At 36.2% G+C, this 24,675-nt stretch overlaps 1 protein-coding gene across 1 annotated transcript; it reads left to right on the top strand.

Moving 5' to 3' along the window:
• Positions 1-82: 82 nt before the first annotated feature.
• oaz2a (ornithine decarboxylase antizyme 2a) lies at positions 83-16,893 on the top strand. Its single transcript, NM_001304356.1, is given in 5 exon segments — positions 83-233; positions 8,349-8,479; positions 13,865-14,037; positions 14,479-14,564; positions 15,935-16,893. Coding segments are annotated over 5 exon segments (540 nt in total). The 5' UTR covers positions 83-213; the 3' UTR covers positions 16,066-16,893.
• Positions 16,894-24,675: the final 7,782 nt, after the last annotated feature.

A 24,675-nucleotide genomic window follows, 5' to 3' on the forward strand; every position in this document is an offset into this window, starting at 1 on the left:
CGCTTTCGATTGGAAGACATGACGTAGCCTCATTAACATTAAGAAGTAGTTCCTAAACGTCACCGCGCACTCAGTGCTCAGCGTCAAAGCACGGAGCGCGCACAGCAGAGCACATCAGAGAGAATTATTAGATGAATAGTGCATTTCTCCGTGGACTTTCTACACAACAGTCACTCTTTGGGTTATCTAAATAAGACAGCCTACAAGGAAAACATGTGCAACACAGAGGAGAGGTGAGAGAATACAAGATTATGCTTCACAGACGCGCAACATATTATTTCCCTCAAATACAGCTTGAGTTTCTGCAGCTGATTATTGTGTCGTGTTTAGTTTTAAGTCTCTATCAACACATCTGTATGTATTTACTTCTTAAAATGTATTTAAATTATAGTGTAGAACATGCAATGTACACACACACACACATAAACGTACACATACATGCATATATACACAGATTATTATTGAATTATTGAGATAGAAAGACCTAGATAGATGCAGTGGGGAAAAATAAATACAAAATAAAATACAAGTGTAGTGCAATATTTTTCAACACATGCATGTACAATTAATAGTGTATAATAATATTTGATATCTAAAAATATTTAAATTACAAATACATTGAACATTGTGTATGGACAAATACGTGTGAGGTGTATTATGAATGGGCAAGGTTGATTGATTGTTTTGTACTGTAGGATCAGAGTCACACTGTCTGCTATCAAAGCGGATTTAATGTCGAGCAGACAGATGAGTGAGTGCGAGAGACAGAACTAATGCTATAAATATTTCATCCATAACCCCGTCAACTCACGAGCTTGTCGATTCTAACTCGCTCCTCCCAATAGATAGTTTCTCCGAATCTATCTGTGTACTTTGACATTTCCCAAGCTGGATTGAGGATGAAACCCTAGCAAGGATCCTATCTGAAACCCTTCCAGCAGTTGTTTTCAGTGAAACGTCTTTGTTTTTGTGCCACGATTAGCACAGGTCCTGGTGAGAAGCTGATAAACCATTTTTAACCTGAGATAAGGTACAGGGATAGAGCGTTAGGTAAACCTTACATAAGATATACTTCCTAGAAAGCTCTGTTGTACATCTTTGCAGTGGCCCAGATTAGAGTGTGGACCTTTAACAATTCACAACCATGTTAAATTCACTGCGTCTTTCATGAACACGTTTTCCTCGCAGGTCACAATCTATCCACACTCACATTTCATGCGACGTCCTGTTTCTCGGTTTCATGTTCGGTTTGTGTTTTCGTTGTTTGACTTGGAATTGGTCCAGACCTGCAACACTCAAAAGAGAAACAGTGTTGAGGAAGAGCGCAGCAACTCCAAATCTCTTGACAAAACACAAACGTGTCAGACTTGTTGTCAGAGAAGGCCAAATGCTTGCTGAGACTGTAATCTGATACGTGAAAAACACAAACCTTCCACCTCTCCTGGTCTAAAAAACAGGTTCACTGTGAGCCGATGGTCAAACATTACACTTCAAGCCCCTCTGTAGCCAAATGATAACTGTTTTCCTGGAAGACCCACAGTATCCTGTTTTGGTTTTTGACTGTTTCCTGGTCCTTTTCCAAACACTCAGTGGAGCCAGTAATTACTGCACTAAAGATTAACCTGAATCCCAGCAGATCCGGACTGTAACCCTGTGCTGGTCCTGCAGATCAGGAATGATCTTGTTTGTTTTCTTTGAAAAGCTTTCTGTAGAATCAGGCGAACTACTTTCTTAGTAACAAAAGAGGAGCTTTGGATTCCTTTTGGGAGTACATTGTGCTTTTGGGATTCTAGGAATCAAACAGTATCTTTAACTGTTGCTCTTAATTGGGATATGAAATTTAGTAAACAGGGTGGCATGCTGGCTTAATGGTTAGCACTTTGGCCTCATAGCAAGAAGGTCACTGGTTCGAGTCCTGGCTAGGGCAGTTGGCATTTCTGTGTGGAGTTTGCATGTTCTCCCAGTGTTGGCATGGGTTTCCTTTGGGTGCTCTGGTTTCTCCAACAGTCCAAAGACTATTGATCTTATTCTTCACGTACGAACTGGCGCAGCCATTTGAATATTTTTTGGCTCTGTCCTATTCACTTCCATTCATATTTAGACTTTAAAACCAGCTTGTTCTGCTGCTTGATGTTGCAAAATGTTATTTTCTTATTAGATTATTCTACTTTTTATGTATAATCATGCACACTTTAGTTTGTAGAGTGAGTAGTTTTACCGTTTACTGCCTTTATTATTCCTAGTCATTTCTCCCATAGGTGACTGAATCGCAAGTTTTAAAACGATCGCAAAAATGAGCGCACTTCCGCATTGAAGAATAAGGTCAATAGACCTTTGCAAAGTGGCAATGGTATTGGCCCATGAACATTTCCTCCTTGTTGTCAAACTATTCCATAACTCTAACAAGAGGAAATTCAATCATGACCTAACGTTAAAACAACTATCATAACATTATTTATCAATATGTGGACCTTTTTGGATTCTCAAAAGAAAAAAAAAAGTAAAACGAGACATACGTTAAGGCTGATTTATAGCCCTTCGCCGTGGCCTTCGCTGACGTGCACCTCTCTATAAATGCAACTACACGTCGCAACGACGCATAGCGCAAGCTCTGTGATTGGTCGGCTTGGTAGCGCTGACGAGTCTGGGCGGGACCGAGAGCCGCATAAATGGTGCGAGCCTGATGGAGCGATTGTTTACAAGTGTGGAGTCCCGTGAATGAGCTCCGGATGGAAAGTTTTGTTTTGTGTTTACCTCATAGTTAAAGTTGTTGCACGTCCGCCGGTTCCTGCCTCAGAATGAGCGAGTTTGTGCCACTTGTACGTCCCGGAAGTGTTCAGGAAAAGCAAAACAGCAGCGAAGAAACTCGACACAGAGGAACATTAACACCTCACTGCCAACTAGCGTTTCGGAAGTGTTAATGCAGACCAACAGAGACAGCGCGCAGGAGTATAAATGCACAGCTACGCGCTTTGCATGCGCCGTTGGTTACGCCGGTCACTTGACGCAGAAGTATAAACCAGGCTTTAGATTACATTAGATATTGTTATTGTTTACGCCCCTTAAAATGGTCTATAGGTGAATTGGGTAAACAAAATTGGCCGTTGTGTGTGTGTGTGTGTGTAGTATGAGTGTTTCCCCATACTAGGTTGCAGCTTGAAGATCATTAGCCATGTAAAACATATGCTGGAATAGTTGGTGGTTAAATAAGGGACTAAGCTAAAGGAAAATCAATGAATTCAATAAACAGGGCAAATTAACGCCAGAGTGCAAGCATTGATAGAAGCTTAGAAAGCATTGATGGAAGTAGTAAATGATGTCCAAAACTGCACAAAAAGCAGAGCAAATAAGTTGCAAACCACCAGGACAGATGGTAATCAAGTGTGGCAGTGTAGTCAGATCATGGCCATCAATATATTCCCACAAAATAATGATTTTAGCCAATTGTGACCAGCTAAATAACTCCCTCGTTTTCATTTAATTGTATCAAGAAAGTAAATTAATACATTGTAATGATGTATTATTATAATTAATTAGTTCATTTGTAACTATAATATGCATATTCTCTTGTAAATGTTTCCTTTTCGACCATAAAACTTACAGTTTTCCCTTTCACTCTGCTTTAATTAACATTTTCTGTTTATTTATGCATTAGAATTGCATTATGCGACCTTAATCTCATTAATCTCCTTAAAATGCAAATCTGAAGTTTAACAAAGTGATGACTTATTGCTTAATGGCTTTGTTATAGATGTTTTTAGTAGTTTAAAACAACAATATATATAAGAATCTATTTAGAAATAAATCCATGCAATAGCAGAAAATGTATTTGGGCAGCTCATTACAGTATTTTCCAACTGTAATTTACACGATTAACCAAGAACAAATATCACTTTGGTCTGCTAAAATATCAATAAAACTCACAATGTTGAACTTTTCATGATTAAAAGTTGCCATAATCCCAAAATTGAATTTAAATAAATGCAAAACAGATGAATGAACACAGGCAAGCTCAACTAAATATTCGACATAGCATTGCTGTGATGTTAAAAACCATCAGAAAGTCTTGTGCAAACACTAACATCATTGCGATAGAGACGTTTGCACTGGCAAGCTAGGAAAGCGTAAACACAAAACAAGTTTGCCCCATGTGAAATAACTCCCAGAAAGACCCCCAGTTTTTTTTTTTTTTCCGTTGGCCTGAATCTGTTCAGAGTGTATAATCCGAGACGGCGAAGGGGAGGAAGGTGCTTGAATGTCAGAGGGTGAAAGTGTCGGCTTTCAAAACAAGCTGACATTTCACTCGAGTCCCAACGCTCTATATAGAGACTCGAGTCTAGAGTACCTTAAGATGCCTTGAATCTATCACACAAGTAGAAGTGGTCTGTAGAGTAACCAAAAATGAAACCAAACATCCTCAGTTATAGCTTCACCTGTTTTAATGTGGTCACAATGCAAAATTGTAGCCAAGGTGACATATGTGGTAACCACACTCCGCCTGCCTTCTCTCATATGCCTGCTGGGTAATCTGGCTCATGAGACTAGAAAGCAAAGCGCCCAGGACATGAACAGCCGTTTCATTTGTGCTGTCATGGATGCGCGTCAGCTGATTACGGCATGAAATATCAATGTTCTGTTTCTAGATCAGTTTAAAGAGCTTCTGTTCTTCAGTAGTGTCGGTTGTAAACAGGGTTGTTATGAAAAGTGGGTGTTTTCTAGCATGCCTTCGATCGTAATGAGAGATTTTCGCTGACAGCGTGTGGCCTGGCTTCGTCAGATCCAAAGATCTCCCAGCATGTCACGGGGACATAAATGTCTGTTATTACCGTCTCTAAACGCCAGCGCTGTAACTCAAACCCTTTGGGATGCGAAATGTTCTCAGCCAAGCTGCTATTTACAGACTTGTTTTCACGTCATGTGCTTGTTTGTGATCCGTGCAAGCTGCCTCTCTTCTGTCAAGTGGAAAGTGAAACATCTGTCGTGGGGAACCCAAATCTCTCTGCTTACCTGGCCCCAAGTCAGCTAATGCTTCTCCATAGTGACCCGATGCAAAATCAGTACAATAATCCTGGGGTCTGATATATACATATGCGTAGAATCCTTCCTAAAGGTGAACGTACACCAGAATTTATTTAATGTTTAGGTTAAATATGTTTACTCAGGGTTTCCCAGTAATGGATTGCAGCTGGTAGGTGATGTTTAAAACATATGCTGGCGGTTCACTCCGCTGTGGCGACCCCTGATGAATAAAAGGACTAAGCCGAAGGAAAATGAATGAATGTTTACTTGGGGCAGCTCAGTGGTTAGCACTGTCGACTCACAGCAAGAAAGTCACTGGTTCGAGTCCCGGCTTTGTCAGTTGGCATTTCTGTGGAGTTTGCATGTTCTCCCTATGTCCGTGTGGGTTTTCAAAGGCATGCCCTATAAGTGAATTGGATGAACTAAAATTGGCCGTAGTGTATGAGTGTGTGTGTGAATGCGAGTGTGTATGGGTGTTTCCCAGTAATGGGTTACGGCTGGAAAGGCATCCATTGAGGTAAACATGTGCCGGAATAGTTAGCAGTTCGTTCCACTGTGGATAAAAAAGCGGCTTGTATATGCCTCATCTTCACATCCCAATGTTGACAGGTGTGCTCAATAGACCAATAATTAAGTTCGGCAACGTTTGACGTCACTTTATTTTAAGTGAATAAGAAACGTTAATGCTGACGATAGTGAAAGTTAAAGGAGCCGACGGTAATGCAGGTTAAACATTCATTCAATTTCCTTCGGCTTAGTCTCTGATTTATCAAAAGTCACCACAGCGGAATGAACCACCAACTATTCTAGCATATGTTTTACGCAGTTAATGCCCTTCCAGCCGCATTCCAGTACTGGGAAACACCCATACACACTCTCATTTACACACACACATGCACTACGGTTAATTTAGCTTCTTCTATTCGCCTATAGCGCATGTCTTTGAACAAACCGGAGCATCCGGAGGAAACCCACACAAACACAACATGCAAACTCCCACACAAAAATGCCAACTGACCTAGCCGAAAGTCAAACCAGCGACCTTCTTGCTGTGAGGCGACATTGTTAACTACTACGCCACCGTGCCGCTTAAGTGGAAAAAAAAAAAAAAAAAAAAAAAAAAGAGCTGAAAATCTGATATGTGGCATTATATGCAAATTACATACACGACATACAAGTTCATGTTTGGATTTCACATGGATAAAAGGTATGTCACATGCAAGATGTTTGTCAAAATATTTCACAGATTTTTCAATTATGGGATTTACAAATATGTACATGGGTAATTTTTCAACTACGGGCACTTTTATGTCCTTTGATCAAATATCCAAAAATACACATAATTTGTTAAAATTCCTCTTTTTTTGTCAAACTAACAATAAAACCTACTTTTAAAAAAATTACTAGCTTTTTATTATATATTTTTCTTATTATTCATCCTCCTTTTAGGTGTCAAAATCACTGTTTTAGCAATGTTAAGTTTTAAACTTAAATAATAAAAATAATAAATAATTAAATAATAAAAGTAACATTTTTAACTATTATTTATCTGGTATCTGTTACTGTACCTTAATGAAGCACTGGTGGAATATTTTAGATATTTAATAGGTATTGATGTGAGGCTATTATCAATATTATTTTTTAGACAAATATAGCTGTCGCACAGTATCAGTGTCATTTCCACCATAACACTGTAATGTCGCTTCAAAAAGTTTGTGTGAAAGATTATTTTAGGTGGTTTCTATAAAATTGAATAGTGTCATCTGAAAACATGTTCAAGATGGAGGGAATTTACATTTTCATCAACAACACTTGAAGAAAAATCAAGTTAAATATTGCTTGATAAGGAAATACATTTATTTTACGTCATTTCCAAACAGGTTGTACCTTCAAAAACCAAACAAAATGAGGGTAAATGAGAGTGTTTTGTATACATGAAAGGCTAGTATCAATTCAAAGCTAATCGGTGAAGCTATCTTTCATTTTTTTCACAATAAACTGTTGAAATGTCATTTCCACCACTGAATTTCCATCACCACACACATTTAAAAAAATATGTAAAAAGTTCTCCTCACTCATTAAAAGTGTATCCGTAATGTATGAGTTCATGCTCTATTTAATATACAAATCCAGTTTATTTTCTAAGTAGCTCTTAATCAAATTAATATTACATTTTAGAGTGTGACGGGTGTACAATTCAGCACACAACTCATGTATTTCATTGACACATGTATAATTTTATATATATATATATATATATATATATATATATATATATATATATATATATATATATATATATATATATATATATATATATATATTTATATATATATTTATTTATTTATATTATATATGTGTGTGTGTATATATATATATATGTATGTGTATATATTTATTTACTTATTTATTTATTTATATATATATATATATATATATATATATATATATATATATATATATATATATCTATATATATATATATATATATATATATATATATATATATATATATATATATATATATATATATATATTGTGGAAAGTTTGGTTAAACTGGATACAAAAATGGTCTTAGACAATTTTTGACTGCCATCATTTATTTCATTTTAAAATAAGCTGTATATTGAGATGTGGTGGATTTGACATTTGTTCAGTTCACCATGGAAAAAAAATTTCTCTTCTCGTCTAAGTTTGTCCTCTTAAAACTAGACAAATTGTTTAATCTATTGAGGCATTGTAGGTTCATTTTACGTAAAGTTTTTTTTACTCAACCTCACAAGTCTAAAAGTGCCCGTAGTTGAAGAATGGCGCACGTATATATTGAAATATATTAGCTGTACATGTTTCATATTTGGCCGAATATCAGATTTCCACATGGGGAGCAAAAAAAATCCTTATGAAAAAAAACCACACGAGCATCACATGTTAAAATATCTTGAGAAACACGCATGAGATGTGTGATTTTGGAATATTTTCATGTTGAAAATCATAATAAACCACATTTCATGCATTTCCATGTGTGTTCCACAAGTGATTTTAACATGTGACACTCGCATTTTTTGCAGTGATAATGCATAAAACTAAAAACAGAGCCTCTAAAAGTGGCAACATTTCAGCAGACTGTTTTTCTGCTGCTGGCAGGATGGATATCTATAATCAGCTGGCATCCCCAGTCCTGTGCCAAGCTGCATCATGCATTTGACTCATGATGCCGAGAGAGAAGATCGCTTTTGGAAACACACAGCAGTTTTTGTTAAAGCACTCGAGGAATGTTGCGTTAATCTCTCACAGTGGTATGAGATGTTTGCTTTGTCTCTGTCTTGCAGTTGTGCTGTGCTGGGCTCGAGGCAGCGGGCTCCAGGGCCTCTGTGGTGCTCCTGATGCCCCTCTCCCACTAACGAAGATCCCGGGTGGGCGAGGGACGGGCAGGGATCTCCCTCACAGTGTACTGCACAAGGTAAAAAACACACATTTATTCATTACATAAAGTCTTTAGATCGTTGGAATGAAACATTTTAGCCCTTGAAGTACACATGAACCTGAAGCTGCAGCAGTTGTGACAGTTTCTAGAGAAACGCAATATTAAATGAGTAAACGGTGAGCGTGGCTTGTTTCTCTAATGCGAGCTGATTAGATGTGGTCAAGAAGGCATTTCATTCAGAAAGATCTGGAAATCGGGTTTGTAAGAGTTATTACAGACAGGCCCAATACCTCAGACAGACATAATCTGACAGTGGGGTATATGCCGAAGCATGCTAATAGGACTTTTAATTTGCCAGTAACCTGGGTTAAGCTCTTCCGGCGAATTGAATGCCAATGCAAAATCCGGTGCGTTTAAGGTCTGTTTTTTAAAAAAAATCAGCGATCTCCACTAGCTGAGTGATATCCGAAATAAAGTGGGTCTCAGATTGTACAAGAAGCACTGCATTAAATTACATTTCCCCCGCCATGTCTTTATAATATGAGCATTTATTTTACCCCAGTATATTCAATGGAGCTTCTGCACTAGCCTGCTGATTCTGACGGGCGCGTGCGAGTAAACCGCTTTTTGTCTCGTTTTACGCTTAAGCAACTAAATAAATGCTAAAGTTTATTTAACTGAATGTATTTTAATGACATTACAACATCGATGCTGTTTAAGGAACCGTATAAAATGGGAAAAAGTTCTCAATAACAGGTCACCGGAAGTTTATCAAAATGGCAAGTTCTGGTTGTATTTGTACTTTAAACAAGCAAGAGTGAAGAACGCCAAGCAACAAATCATTTAAGGTCATTTTTTTTATATCAATTCCCTTCAAAAAACATATCCAAATAAGATTTTTTTACATAGTTTGGTTTATTTAGGGTTAAATTTTATCATTAGGGTAAAAACTCATTATTATTTTTTTATATAATTTGCAGCTGAAAATCTACTTTTTAAGCTCGCCAAATATATTTAATTACTAATTTTAAACTGTAAACAACAGATTTCATCTAAACACGTGTATATATTTATATAGTTATATAGAAGCATCACAGTGGCGTAGGGGGTAGCACAATCGTCTCACAGCAAGAAGGTCGCTGGTTGGAGCCTCAGCTGGGCCAGTTGGCATTTCTGTGTGGATTTTGTGTGGGTTTCCTCCGGGTGCTCCGGTTTCCCCCATAAGTCCAAAGACATGCAGTACAGGTGAATTGGGTAGGCTAAATTGTTTGTAGTGTATTGTATGAGTGTCTATGGGTGTTTCCCAGTACTGGGTTGCAGCTGAAAGGGCATGTGCTGGCATCCTTAAAACATGTGCTGGATAAGTTGGCGGCTCATTCCACTGTGGCAACCCCAGATTAATAAAGGTACTAAGGCGAAAATAAATAAATAAATGAATATTGTTATATATATATACACTTGTGTGTGTGTGAATAATATATATAGTATATATTAGCTCCCCTGAATTATTAGCCCTCCTGTTTTAGTTTTTCTTAACTAGGTTTTTTAGGGTAACTAGGCAGGTTAGGGTAATTAGACAAGTTATTGTATAACGATGGTTTGTTCTGTAGACTATTGAAAAAAATATAGCTTAAAGGGGCAAATAATTTTGTCCCTAAATGTTTTTTTTTATTGTAAACTGCTTTTATTCTTGCTGAAATAAAACAAACTTTCTCCAGAAGAAAAAAACATTATCAGACATACTGTGAAAAATGCCTTGCTCCGTTTAATATCATTTAGGAAATATTAAAAAAAAGAAATAAAAAATCAAAGGGGGACTAATAATTCTGACTTCACCTGTGTATATATATATATATATATATATATATATATATATATATATATATATATATATATATATATATAAATGTATATCGTGTGTGTGTGTGTGTGTGTGTGTGTGTGTGTGTGTGTGTGTGTGTGTGTGYGYGTGTGTGTGTGTGTGTGTGTGTGTGTGTGTGTGTGTGTGTGTGTGTGTGTGTGTGTGTGTGTGTGTGTGTGTGTGTGTGTGTGTGTGTGTATATATGTATATATATATATATAGTTTTCCAGGTAGCAATAAATGTCCATTTTTTAAAAGATTTAAAGTTACCATAAAATTGCTGGGTTTATTTATAGACAGTTAGTGTTCGTTATAAATGATTAATCTGCACACACAATAATTGTTTTAAATGTGTCGTCACAATCTTTATTTACATATGTAATGTATGACCAATTAAATCAATTTATATTTCAAAGAGAGGGAGATTTATATTTCATCATTTATATGTCAAAAAGACTATTTACTTGACATAAACGTCACAGCAGAGAGGAAATGCAGATATAATCTCTTATGCTTACATTTAAAATCTATTTACTTTTCAAACCAAAAAGCGCCTCACAGATTATGTCCATATATTTGCTACAAGGCTTATGAAATTATGATGTCCTATAATTTGGGCGTAAACTATACCTTTATTAACTCGACATAAACCATCTGTCATGACTAAATTTTTGCCCCTTATGCAGATTTCGCCCTGTATATAAACACATGAACTGCTTTCTGTTGGTTTATTAAAGTATACATGTTTTGAACACCTAAATCTGGATATATTAATATTTTATGCTATATACTATATATATTAATGTTGTGTGCTTTGACTATGACAAGATTCAATATTTTGCTAAATATCAGCAAAATGCATGCAAATTGGGATGTAGTAGCCCATCTCAGTTTATTTTTTCACAGTCACAGGATGACATTTAGGGTAAAAACCCAGAATAGTTAATTAATCCTTAAATCGGTGAGCAGTTAGCAAATCTGTTAGTTAAGCAACAGGATAAAACCAAACTTGATTAGTATTTTGGCAGCACGGTGGCTCAGTGGTTAGCTTTGTTGCCTCACAGCAAGAAGGTAGCTGGATCCGAGTCCAGTTGGCATTTGTGTGTGGAATTTGCATGTTCTCCCCGTGTTTGTGTGGGTTTCCCCCACCATCCAAACACATGGTATTAGTGAATTGGATAAACAAAATTGTCCATAGTGTGTAAATGTGTTTCCCAGTACTGGGTTGCAGCTGAGAGGACATCTGCTACATAAAACATATGCTGGAAAAGTTGGCGATTCATTCCACTGTGGCAACCCCTGATGTATAAGGCACTGAGCCGAATTAGTATATCAAAATAGTATCAATAATCTAGTGTAGATAGATTGCAAAATGAGACAGGCCATCTCAGTGTACTATTTTACTATCCCAGCATGATCCTGAAAACCTTGACCAGTAAATGAAGAGTTCAATCGATAAAACGCTGGAGCAGTCCAAAATAAACCATACACACAAACAGCCCGAGGGAGGGAGACTGCTGGGATCTCTAGGGCTTGTTTTTTTTGTCATGTAGCTCCGTGCCATATTTACTGCTGAAGTTTCCATCTGCCCTACATATGCGTGGTGTTGGCACTTGAACTCGGCATACACCTGATCATCTGTGCGCGAGACTATAGATGTCAGCGCTGTCTGTGCACAGACATGTGACTGTCTCAAAAGGTTAAGAGGTTTTGGATCGCTTACACCTGTTGTGCAAGCTACTGGGCTCATTTATAGTGATTGATTTGTCTACAAAGACACTCTGGGTAATATTTAGACGAAAATCGATTGAAAATCTGCCGTGGGTTCAATAGAGCAATCGCTCTGAGGGAATTTCCATTTACATAACAATGCCCCAAATACAGATGTCGCAATTCAGTGCATCACATTTGGATTGGTTTGCAATTAAGAGGAAATATTGCATAGTTTCAGCAAGGATCTCTTACAAACAGTATTGGATTTCAACAGTGGTCTCATTTGGATTGATAGAAGGAACATCTACATAGTTGATCTTTTGCCAAAGTAAATGAGCATGTTTACATACTCAGCAATACATTGTAAATTCAATTTTAATCAAACACCAAACAATCTTTTTGTGTATGCTATCCAAATGTTGATTCCATCAAACCTCCTCCCTATTTTACCTCGGTAGACAGAATTACCGTGCATAATAAAAGAAAATATGATGTAAGGCTCAGACAGTGTCACCAAACTGTTGGCTTGTGCCTGAACTATTCAGAAACTGAATACCGTGTATGCGACCTTAGGTTCGTGGTCACCTGTTTGTTGCACAATTTGCAAATTGCCTTGTTTGTATTAGAGATCTGCGCGCTGTCGGTATGAACACACACACACATAGGCACACAGCAGAAGCTGTCTCTCATTCACACACACACACAAACACACACACACATAGTTAGACAGCACCAAGCCAGCAACGCACAGCATCACGCTCTCTCTCATAAACACACAAACACACACATAAACAGCATCCACACGAATGTTTGCGTGCTCACTCGCTTGGGAGCGATATTGTTAGACCGCCCTCTCCCATTCAGATTACACCAGTTACCGACTCCTCCCGCGCTTTATTCTTTATTCCCGCACCGCAAGAAATCTGGTTGGGTCCAGCAGGAATGCAGACCTCTAGTTTGTATTTACATGTGAAGTCAATGCAAAGATTAGACATCCTGTGGTGCAAATCGAGTAAATAACACGACGCGAATTGGCCGTTCTGAGCGTTGGTTGTGCTTCAGACTGTAAAAGAAAGTGTGAGCAAACATCTAACAAACGGAGCAATGGAACAGGCAGAAAAGCAAGCAGCTTGCAACGATGGACATTGGTTCAAGAATTATGGCCGCTGGATGTGACCAAATTGAAGGACATTATTTGTGCTTTACATGTATAGCTGATATTATGATCTGCGTCAAATCTATAAAACTTTTCCTGTCGTTGATAAGAGAAAACGATTCTGTCATTGACTAGTTTTACAACAATCCGTGTTTTAGGTGTATTAACGTAGCGGAAGCCCTAACGCATGTCCTGAGTGAGGTACATGATCTCAGATGCTCCGTTGAGTGAAATCTGAGAGAAAGTAAGATCGTGGACAAAAATAAGAGTTATATAACCTTCCTATGGCTTAATCTCTATCGTTTTAGATCTTGTCGAGACCAAAATGAAGCTTTATTTTTATGATTTGTGTTATTGTGTCAGATTGCACACCTAACAGTAAGCTAACTAACAAGATATCATATATATATATATATATATATATATATATATATATATATATATATATATATATATATATATATATATACGTATACACACATGCATTGTTGATCGCAAAATTTTTGCAAATTTCTAGGAATTACTACCTTAAAATAATTTTTAAATCGCAAAAAAAAATTGTGAAAAACTAGGGGGTCTGATTAATTCTCTAAGATTAAAAAATGAGCAACTGTTAGACTATAACATTTTGTTTTGGTTTGCTATGAATGGCGTTCAGATGTGTCTAACATTATTTGTCTGTTTACCCCAGGACGAAAAGTTGACGGTGACCGAGGCAGGGTCGGTAAGTGGAGCGCCCCCTGTCCTGCACTTCCAGTACCAGCTGAGCGAGCGACGGATCTCCTCTTGGGACACGGTTCTGTCAGACGACGCTCTCTATCTGGAAATCCCTGCTGGTGCTCTTCACAATGGCAGCAGAGAAGGGTAAATTGGGTTTATAATCTGCCATAGTGTGGCTAAAAAGTGTCAAGTTGAAAGCAGGATATCAGTCTCTGACTTTAACAGACAGTTTTAGGCCACAGCCGAACAAACAGCCGGTTTAATTTTAGCCCAAAGCAGCTCGAGTTGGTTTTTCAGTGTGATGTTTCAACAGTGGTATGAGGCTGTGAAAGAAGCATGATAGTCGTTTCTCATTTGGATCAGTGACGTGCTGTCAATTAGATCCCTGCACGCATTAGTACAGAGTGTTTTACCTTCAGCGAGCAGGTGCTGGACTGTCAGAAAGCATTAAGTGTGTGTGTGTGTGTGTGTGACCTGAAGTTGTTTTGTGGCTAGTACATCTGCATTATTACATAAGATGGACATTATGTAAAAGCAGCAGTGCGTCACCACCTCTGTCTCTCTCTCTCTCTTGTTACGCTGCAGTTTTACCCGGCTGCTGGAGTTTGCAGAGGAGCAGTTGAAAGTCAGCTATGTGTTCCTGTGGCTTCACAAAAACAGAGACGATCGACGTAAGATACATTTACACACACTTTAGTTTAAATACCAATTCTCAATATTAACTAGTGTTTTTTTTACCGGTCTATTATTCAGACATTGGTTGTTTGTTAGTAACCTGATGCCTCAGAGAGTTTAAAGCATTCAGGCACAAGACATTGTACCGTTTGTAACTTTAATAAAGAATAATTTTATTGAATTATTTATAGCAGTAAAGACTTTTTCAATGTTATTTTACATTTGATTATTCAAATTATTTAACTGAATACAATTCGACTGCCCCAAAAACCATGACACAGTTTATTTCACTTATCTTTGCTTTTTTTGTATTTGCTTGTAATTTATTTTGTTTTATGCATGATTCACTTCCTCACAGAATCATGCCAATCATTCTAAATTAATACGTTCTTTGCAAATAGCAGTCATCTATAGAGCCAGATTAGTAGCAAAAATAATACATTTACAAAATATAGTGTTTACCGCCACAACACGATTCACGTTACCAAAATCTAATTTGTAAATTGAAAACGCAATTCGTTAATACAGAAATCTAATTTGAAAATTCACAACATGATTCGTAAATACACAAATCTAATTCAGAAATTGAAAACACAATTTAAAAAAGTGCACAAATCCAATTCGCAGATTTAAAACATGATTCGTAAATACACAAATCCAATTTGTAAATTCAAAACATGATTCGCAAATATACACAAATACAATTCGTAAATTCAAAACATGACTCGTAAATATACACAAATTCAATTCGTAAATTCAAAACATGACTCGTAAATATACACAAATTCAATTCGTAAATTCAAAACATGACTCGTAAATATACACAAATCCAATTCGTAACTTTTAACACAATTCGTAAATAAACAAATCCAATTTGAAAATTTAAGACACGATTCGCAGAAATACACAAATCCAATTCATAAACTTATTACACAATTCATAAATAAACAAATCCAATTCGTAAACTCTAAACACGATTCGTAAATAAACACAAATTCAATTCACTTGGTGAAAATATTTATGATTTTTTACTTGTGAACTCACAAATTGTGTGCTGTATTTATGAATTGTGTTTTGAATTTAAAAATTGGATTTTGTAAATGTGAATTGTGCTGTGCATGTATGAATTTTATTTCATAAATGTATTATTTTTTAATCTGATCTGGCTCCATAGTCATCCAGTGAAATTATATATATATATTGCAATATTTTATCACAGAAACGATGTCAGATTTTACCAACATCGTGCAGCCCTAGAACACAATTTTATATGATAACATAACTTTAACTTTGGGGTTTTAAAACCGTATAATCAGTCTAATAATAACCATAAATAATTAACAAATTTTTCCCTCCACTTTTACAGTGTCAATCATGAAGACCTTCCACTACATGGGTTTTGAAGTGGTGAAACCGGGTCACCCGCTGGTGCCGGCTCGGCCCGATCTCCTCTTTATGGTCTATTCTATGGACAGCAGCAGTTCAGATGAAGAGTGACCATCACACTCTCGGTCAATCTTAAGATGCCCCCCCACCCCTCTTCCTCCCCCTCTCTAATCTTCTGCATCAAAGTGACTTTAAAGACAGGGGGAGGGACGTAGCTGCTCCGATTTACACTCTGATTGGTTCAGCTTCGGGTTTATATCTCACCGATCCGTTCTGATTGGTCGCTCCATCAGCAGGAGGTGGGTTGGTGCTAAACCAGAATCCAGCATATCCTTTCTGTTAATTCACACCATATATCAAAACAGTCATGTATAGAACAGCAGATTTAGACAGCAGAGATGGTAGTGATACGTTTTACAGAAGGGCCTTTGTAATCGACTGTAAACTGCTTTTTGTTGGCGATTTATGTGTTTCAGTTCGTCAGACTTCTGGTTTTACTCTTCTCTAGGAGTTTCAGCTAGTTAATCATTCAACAAGCTGAAAAGCGCTCCGCTCTTAGCAACTAAGACTCGACTCTCTTTAGCAGCACAATTAGTCCTTCAGATGCTCATTAGGATTTATGCTACGTTCCATTCAGCTCTTTGAACGTCCAACTTTCCACAGTTTGAGTGCACTTAAAGTTGGATGTCCAACTTGGAAAGGTCTACGGAAATTGATTTCAGACTTGAACGCCACAGGAACAAGTCCAAAGGAAGTGCTAAAAATTAGCTAAAGGCAAAATGATTAGCCCTCCTGTGAAATTTAAATATTTCTCAAGTAATGTTAAAAGGGCCAAGGGGATTTTCACAGTATTTCCTATACATTTCTTCTGTAGAAAGTCTTATTTTTTGTTTGCCTGAAATATAAGTAGTTTTTAATTAAGGCTGGGCCGATAAACGATATTATATTAAATCGAGATAACATTTATCTCAATAACAATGATAAGCTCTGGACCTTTTTACTCTATATTGATCTCGGAGCCAATCACACAGCAGTAATGTGCAACAATGAAAATCTAAAAGTGTGTTGATATTAGAGATGCACCGAATTTTCGGCCACCGACAATTTATTGGCCGAAAATGTTTTATTTAATATCTATTTTTTTTGTGGCTTCAGTCATTGTTGGGGTACTCTTTTAAATCTGGACTAACAATTTATATATTGAAATATATAGCGTTATCGTTCTATATGGAAAATAATTATCGATATGACATTTTTGCCGTATCGCCCAGCCCTATTTTTAATTTTTATAGGTTTTTTTTGTTTAAGATCAATATTATTAGCCCCCTTAAGAAGATATGAATTGGCTACAGAACAAACCACTGTTGTCCAGTGACTTGCCCAATTAATCTAAGGGTGCTTTTACATCTGTAGTTCGCTTCATTTGGTCTGGACCAAGGGCAATAAATGACACATTGTTGCATTTTTTTTTTTGCCGTCTATGGCTTGTTTTCACACCACACTGCTGGCTTTGGTCTGAACCAGTTGAAAAGAACCAAAATCCGCTCATCTGACAAAATCCTCATCACTCATTGGCCAAATGTTGTTAAACATAGTTCCTAAACTGCTTATCGATTGGTCAGAATTCACGTGCGGGAAAATGCCAATGAACTCCCGCAAGTAAACTCTCTAAAAGAATTAAACCTTCACAGGAGGGCTAATAATTTTGTCTTTAACTGTACGTGAAAGTTCCCACTTTAAATAATTAAAATGATAATAAAAGTGTGTTTATATCCACCCATCATCATCATCATGCAACCAATGGCTTTATTCTAAGAAGTCGAAAATACTGGACGTTTCGCAGCATTCTAGTTTGAGTTTAATAAAAACACCATCGCATCATTCCAGACCCCAACAATGCACTTATGTTTAAATTTAGTTGACGTTTATCTTAGTCTGGTTGTGAGGTTTGCTTTTCACAAATCCTTTGAATTGAAGTCGATCGGCCAGGTCTGTTTATTCTTTAAAAAAAACAGACTTGAACGCTTCTAGATGCATGAGCATGTTAGTGATGAACCATTCTATTTAAAAAAAAAAAAAAACTATTGACCTTATTGTGTGGTGCGGAAGTGCGCTTGTTTTTTTGCGATTGTTTTATAACTTTTAATTGAGTTTCCTATGGGAGGAATAATAAACGGCAGAAACAGTCTTGTCGTGGATCCCAGTTGTAAGAGCAACAAATAATGTCTTGACTTCTAGTTGATCATTTCTAAAAGTGCCAGAAGGTAGATTTTCCAGATTTATCATCTGTTGAGCTGCATCCCAATTATCCCAAAATAGAAGACCTATTGGAAACCGAATGAACCCAAGATTCTCACATAAATCAGTCAAGTTTGGTGAAGGGAAAAATCATGGTTTGGGGTTACATTCAGTATGGGGGCATGGAAGAGATCTGCAGAGTGGACGGCAATATCAACAGCCTGAGGTATCAAGACATTTGTGTGACCTAAACCACAGGAGAGGGCTGATTCTTCAGCAGGATATTGTTCCTTATCATATTTCAGCCTGCACATCAAAGTTCCTGAAAGCAAAGAAGGTCAAGGTGTTCCAGGATTGGCCAGCCGAGTCACCAGACATTAACCTTATTGAGCACGTCTGGGGTAAGATGAAGGAGGAGGCATTGAAGATGAATCCAAAGAATCTTGATGAACTCTGGGAGTCCTGCAAGGACGCTTTCTTTGCCATTCCAGATGACTTTAATAAGTCTAAGCAAAGTCAGACCTTATTGTCCTAATTAAATAATTAAAAATCAGGAAATGATCATATTTTATTGTGGTAAATAAGCGTAATCTAGAGGCCTTTGCCTTTCATATAAGCCACTTCTGATACCAAACGATCAACTAGAAGTCAAATTATTATTTGCTGTTCCTAAAACCTGGATAGGGGACAAGACTTCAGTCAGGTAGTGAACTCACTCTACAATCAAGAGTGTTCATGACTATATGTAAAAAGTTGAATAATATAATTAAGCAGCTGTTTTTAATGGCTTAAAATAAATTATGAATGAGATCGGAAAATCAAAAGTGAAAAATCCAAGCCAAAAAGATTCATGTGGCGGTGCACGCTTGTACGTGAAGAATGACGTCAATTAGGTCCTCATTTTTATTTAGCAGATGCTCTGAGTCTTACCATAGTCCATAACACCGTTTGTCTTCACAATTCATGAGAGTAAACCAACCCCACCCTCTGGCCCTCAGGGGTTTAACACAAGCACTTTAGGAAAACACAAGCAATTCAGTCCACGGCGCATTGCGGAGATGTAATTTGAGTCGTTAAGATGTCTTGCAGTGTTTAGTGAACTTGACATATACTTGCCAAAGAAAATGGGCTCCATTCAGAGTGAACGCCGCCTCAAGTTTCATTCAGATAAGACAGGTAGCAGCACCTTCAGATTAGCAGGTAAACCCCGGCGCAGTCAGGTAAAACATGCAAAAACATTCCCTGGAGCAGAAGCCTCTGTTTCCTCCATTCTGGGTCATCTCTGTGGAAATGATAGGTGTTCAGTGAATTCAGACTTCTCGGCAGGGTGGCCTTTAGGTTTTGCATGTGTAAATAGATCTTACCTTTCCTCATGGGCTGTGACAATAAGCTTTTAGAGAATGTTTGTTTGTTTTTGTTGTTTATTCACTTAAATTTTATTTTTATCTACAATATTATTTTGTCTATATTGATTGATGGATTGATTTTTGTAGTGTATAGGGTTTAGAGTGAAATCATTTAATGACAATCTACACTTGTATACCTTGAACTTTTTTTCCTTATGTCCAAATAAAACACACAAGAAAAAATAAACATCAGGACTTGCCTTCTTTTTTGGTTCACCAATAAAACAGTTTCCATAAACAAGCTGAAAGACAAAAATGTTTGATAATGTAGATAAAAAAAAAAAAAAACATCTTTCAGTAGTCCAAAGCTGATATTACACTACTAAAACTACAGTAAGTGTGGTAAATATACTCACCCTCTTTATGGTCTTTGTTATACCACCTTCTTGGCTGTAGCACTCAAATGCCATGTAAAAAAAAGCATATATATATATGTGTGTGTGTGTGTGTGTGTGTGTGTGTGTGTGTGTGTGTGTGTGTGTGTGTGTGTGTGTGTGTATATATATATGTATATATATATATATATATATATATATATATATATATATGTATATGTGTGTGTGTGTGGATTGTTTAAAGCCAGAAATCATTGAATGTTTTACAAATATGAGCATGATAAAAGAAGACAGTATGTTTCGTTTTAGACTAGAAACAATGATCATTTAGCTTGTTCATAATAGGAGTCTTATACAAAACAAAAAACAAAGTAAACTGGACTGTGTCGATTCAAGTATAACGGCTGCGCTTCACTTTTACAAGAAAAATAAGGAGGTTACCTTTAACTTTTTTTTCCTATTGTCCAAAAAAAACACACACAAACATATAAACATCATGACCTGCCTTTATTTTGCCTTCCAACAGTAAACCAGTTTTCCATAAACAAGCTGAAAGACAAAAATAAAATGTCTGATAATGTTGATAAACCAAAAAAAAAAACTTCAGTAGCCCAAAGCTGATATTACACTACTAAAACTACAGTAAGTAATACATTTGTAATACATTCTTCTTGGTTGTAGCTCTCAAATGCCACTTATGTTTAAATATATATATTTTTTTTTTCATTGTTTAAAACTTGATAATAATTAATGAAGGTTTTAAAAAATATGAGCATGATTAAAACAAAATCGCTAATAAAATACAGTATTTTAGACAGTTTGTGTTTTATTTAGCTTGTTTATAACAGTCTCATGCAAAATAAAAACAGTACACTATTGAAGACATTAATGGTTAAATAAGTCATATACTTAAGCAAATGTTTCATGCACTACCATCTTAATATTACAAAAACAGTTATTTAAATTTATATATGAAGTATTATACTAAAGTGTTGTTTTTTTGGTCAGTTGACCATCATTTATCCACCTTATTTGACTGTGGAAATTGCTCTTTTCTGTGATTGTGACTTACGGTGAGGGTAAATGAGCACTTGTGCTACAAACCATGTTTATGGCAATAAATGAAGTAAATTAATAAAAGAAAATACTAACATCAAGCAACATGACGAGCTGTTTGATAGGGCTAAACTTTAATGCAAGTAAACGGGACTGTGTCTTAGCTATAACGGCTGCCCTTCACTTTTACAAGAAAAATAAGGAGGTTACCTTTTTTTTTTTGCTTATGTCCAAATAAAACACAAAATATAGACATCATGACTTGCCTTTATTTTGGCGTCCACCAGTAAGCCAGTTTTCCATAAACAAGCTGAAAGACAAAATAAAATGTCTGATAATGCTGATAAAACAAACAAAACTTCAATAGTCCAAAGCTGATATTATTACACTACTAAAACTACAGTAAGTGTGGTAAATACTCACCCTCTTTGGGGTCTTTGTTATACATTCTTCTTGGTTGTAACTCTCAAATGCCACTTAAGTTAAAATATATATTTTTGTCATTGTTTAAAACTTGCAAATAATTAATGAAGGTTTTAAAAATATGAGCATGATTAAAATGAAATCGCTAATAAAGACAGTATTTTAGACAGAGTTTGTGTATTATTTAGCTTGTTCATAGTCTTATACGAAAATAAAACAGTACATTATTAACGACATTAATTGTAAAATAAGTCATATACTTAAGCAAAATTTTCACGCACTCCCATCTTAATATTAAAAAGATTACAAAAACAATTATTTAAAAAAATAAACTATTTTACTAAAAGTGTGGTAACATTCTTCTTGGCTGTAGCTCTCAAATGCCACTTAAGTTAAAATTTATATATTTTGAATTGTTTAAAGCCAGAAATCATTGTATGTTTTAAAAGTAGGAGCATGATTAAAATGAAACTGCTAAAAAAGGCAGTATGCGTTTTGTGTATTGTTTAAGACTAAAGAGACGATGCTCATTTAGTTTATTCATAATAGAGTCTTATACAAGAAATTGTACGTTAAATATGTTTATTGATGTTAACTATAAGAAAGTCGTATGCTTAAACAGTTTTTAAATCTTAATATTTTGACGTTAACTATTACAAAAATTACCCATTATTTTATTTTGCTTAACCATTTATCCACCTTGTTTGACAATGTTGAAGAAAGCTCTTTTTTTTCTGTGAATGTGACTTCCGCTGTGGCTAAATGACCATTAACAAACGGCAATAAAGGGTCAAACTACTTGCGCTATAAACCATGTTTATGGCAATGAGCAATTCCAGCGTTATGCATGTGACAATTGCAGTAAAAACTCAAAACATAAACTCACATAGAAAGTATTTGTTAACATTATATTCAAACATCTGTTTATACTTTCCAGAACAACTGACCAGAGTTATGAGATCAGAAAAATATCAATCTGTAAACATGTTTCGCACTATAAATGAGGAAAATAAACATGCGTTATGGATGTGACAAAAAGTCTGCGAGTTTACAGTTTACAGCAGGGGTCACCAACCTTTTGGAAACTGAGAGCTACTTCTTGGGTACGGATTAGTATGAAGGGCTACCAGTTATTAAATAACACATTTTTCTTAATTTACTTTTAATTATATGTTATTATTAATAACTAATAATATTAATCTTTGTGAAGACATTGATCATGTTAATGATTTGTCACAGTAGTTGTCAACAATGATTTAACAAGGTAGATAAATATCAATTTGCAACTCTTCATTTGTCTGAAATTGTTTCTAAAGTTTTTTTTAATATATAACTTAAAGTAATTTTCAAATTTACACCAATGCAAGTGTGATTAAAAAAATAATACCTATAAAAATATTAGATGCAGCTTACCCATATGTGGTGCTATGGTGAGCTATTTTCTAAAACAGGCCAGCGGGCAATTCATGTGTACCTGGCGGGCTACCTGGTGCCCACGGGCACCATGTTGGTGACCCCTGGTTTAAAACATACTTTGTAGAAATTCTGTAAATTAAACTGCACAACCCAAAAAATAATAATACAAATCAAAAGAATAGGAGTCGACTCTCTATAGAACAAAAATAATTGGGTTTTATTTAATTTAATATTTCTAAAAAATAAAAAAAAAAGTGTCGTTATGCATGTGACATCTCTCCGTTATGGATGTGACCGATGTGAAATTGCCACTTGTGTGACTTTGTAAAATCAAATGGAGTAGTTTGAAAACATTGACATGCATTTTTGAGTATTTCAGAAGTGCTGTGTACTTGTTCACACAAAAAAAAACAAACAAAAAAAAAACAGAAACGGTTTGTGTATTTTGGTGTAAACTTAATTTTTTTTTTTTCATGCCAAAATTGACATTTACACGGAATTGCTCCAATACATTTAAAGGGAAATGAATAAAAGGAAATCCAAATATTAAGCAGCATAATGAGCTGTTTTGTATGGCTAAACTTGAATATAGTAAACAATACTGTCTCGAGTTACACAAGAAAATGTGGATATAACCAGTTTTACAACACATACCATGGTTAAACAATAAATAATGTAGCAAAATCAGTTAAATTGTTACCATTGTTTGACCAAAATTTGTGCTTATTGTTAGCAAAACCAGGTCGTAATGGTAGGCTACACTAACATATTAATCAACCTCACAGCTAGCAGACTACAATTTTACTGCAATATATCTCAAAAATACAAATTCGTTATCCATCACTAAACATGAAATAATAATGGTTATGAAACCCTCTGAAACCCAGATGTACCTCCATTCAAACGCTGACTGACTTCTGTTGACTTCTGTTGAAGAGCGTCTGTCGCTGAGAACAGTACAGACCTGCAGGCCATTAGCACTTAACGATCCGTGCTGGGTTACATCATGACAATCTTAGTCCATAAAAATGACCTAAATTCTCTGAGTGTGTAAAACGTTAACATTTCTGTGTTGTTGGGTTACTGTGCGAGCTTCTCGTTGCGTGCAGGTCTGACCTCGGAGGCTATAATCTTTTCGCGCGCTTACGCAACACGTGCATAATATTCCCGCGCTTCTTGAAAAACGCGCAAAATACAACAACACCTCAGTCAAAGATTAAATAACTGCCTAAGCCAGGGGTGTCCAAACTCGGTCCTGAAGGGCCGGTGTCCTGCATAGTTTAGTTACAACTTCATTTAACACACCAGCCTGGAAGTGTTTGTATACCAAATGAGCTTTATTAACTGGTTCAGGTGTGTTTGATTGGGGTTGGAACTATGCAGCACACCTGCCTTTCAGGACCGAGTTTGGGCACCCTTGGCCCTGTAAATATATCTATTTGATTACGAGAGTCTTATATAAAACACAGAAAATGGTTTTCTTTAAAGTATTATTTCCATAATTCACTATGGTAACCTGCAGTAAAACTGTTTTAAGGATGTATTTGCTAACAGTAGTCAAAATAGTTGTATTGAATTACTATTTACTTGTTATATGTTGTTATGGAGCCTGTTTATGCATTAAAAGCAGGGGTCACCAATCTCGGTCCAGGAGGGCCGGTGTCCCTGCAGGGTTTAGCTCCAACTTGCCTCAACACACCTGCCTGGGTGTTTCAAGTATACCTAGTAAGAGCTTGATTAGCTTGTTCAGGTGTGTTTGATTAGGGTTGCAGCTAAAATCTGCAGGACACCGGCCCTTCAGGAACAAGTTTGGTGACCCCAGAATAATAATAGAATATTACTTCAAT

Source organism: Danio rerio, chromosome 25, assembly GCF_049306965.1.
Source record: "Danio rerio strain Tuebingen ecotype United States chromosome 25, GRCz12tu, whole genome shotgun sequence".
In the NCBI taxonomy this organism is placed as follows: Eukaryota; Metazoa; Chordata; class Actinopteri; order Cypriniformes; family Danionidae; genus Danio; species Danio rerio.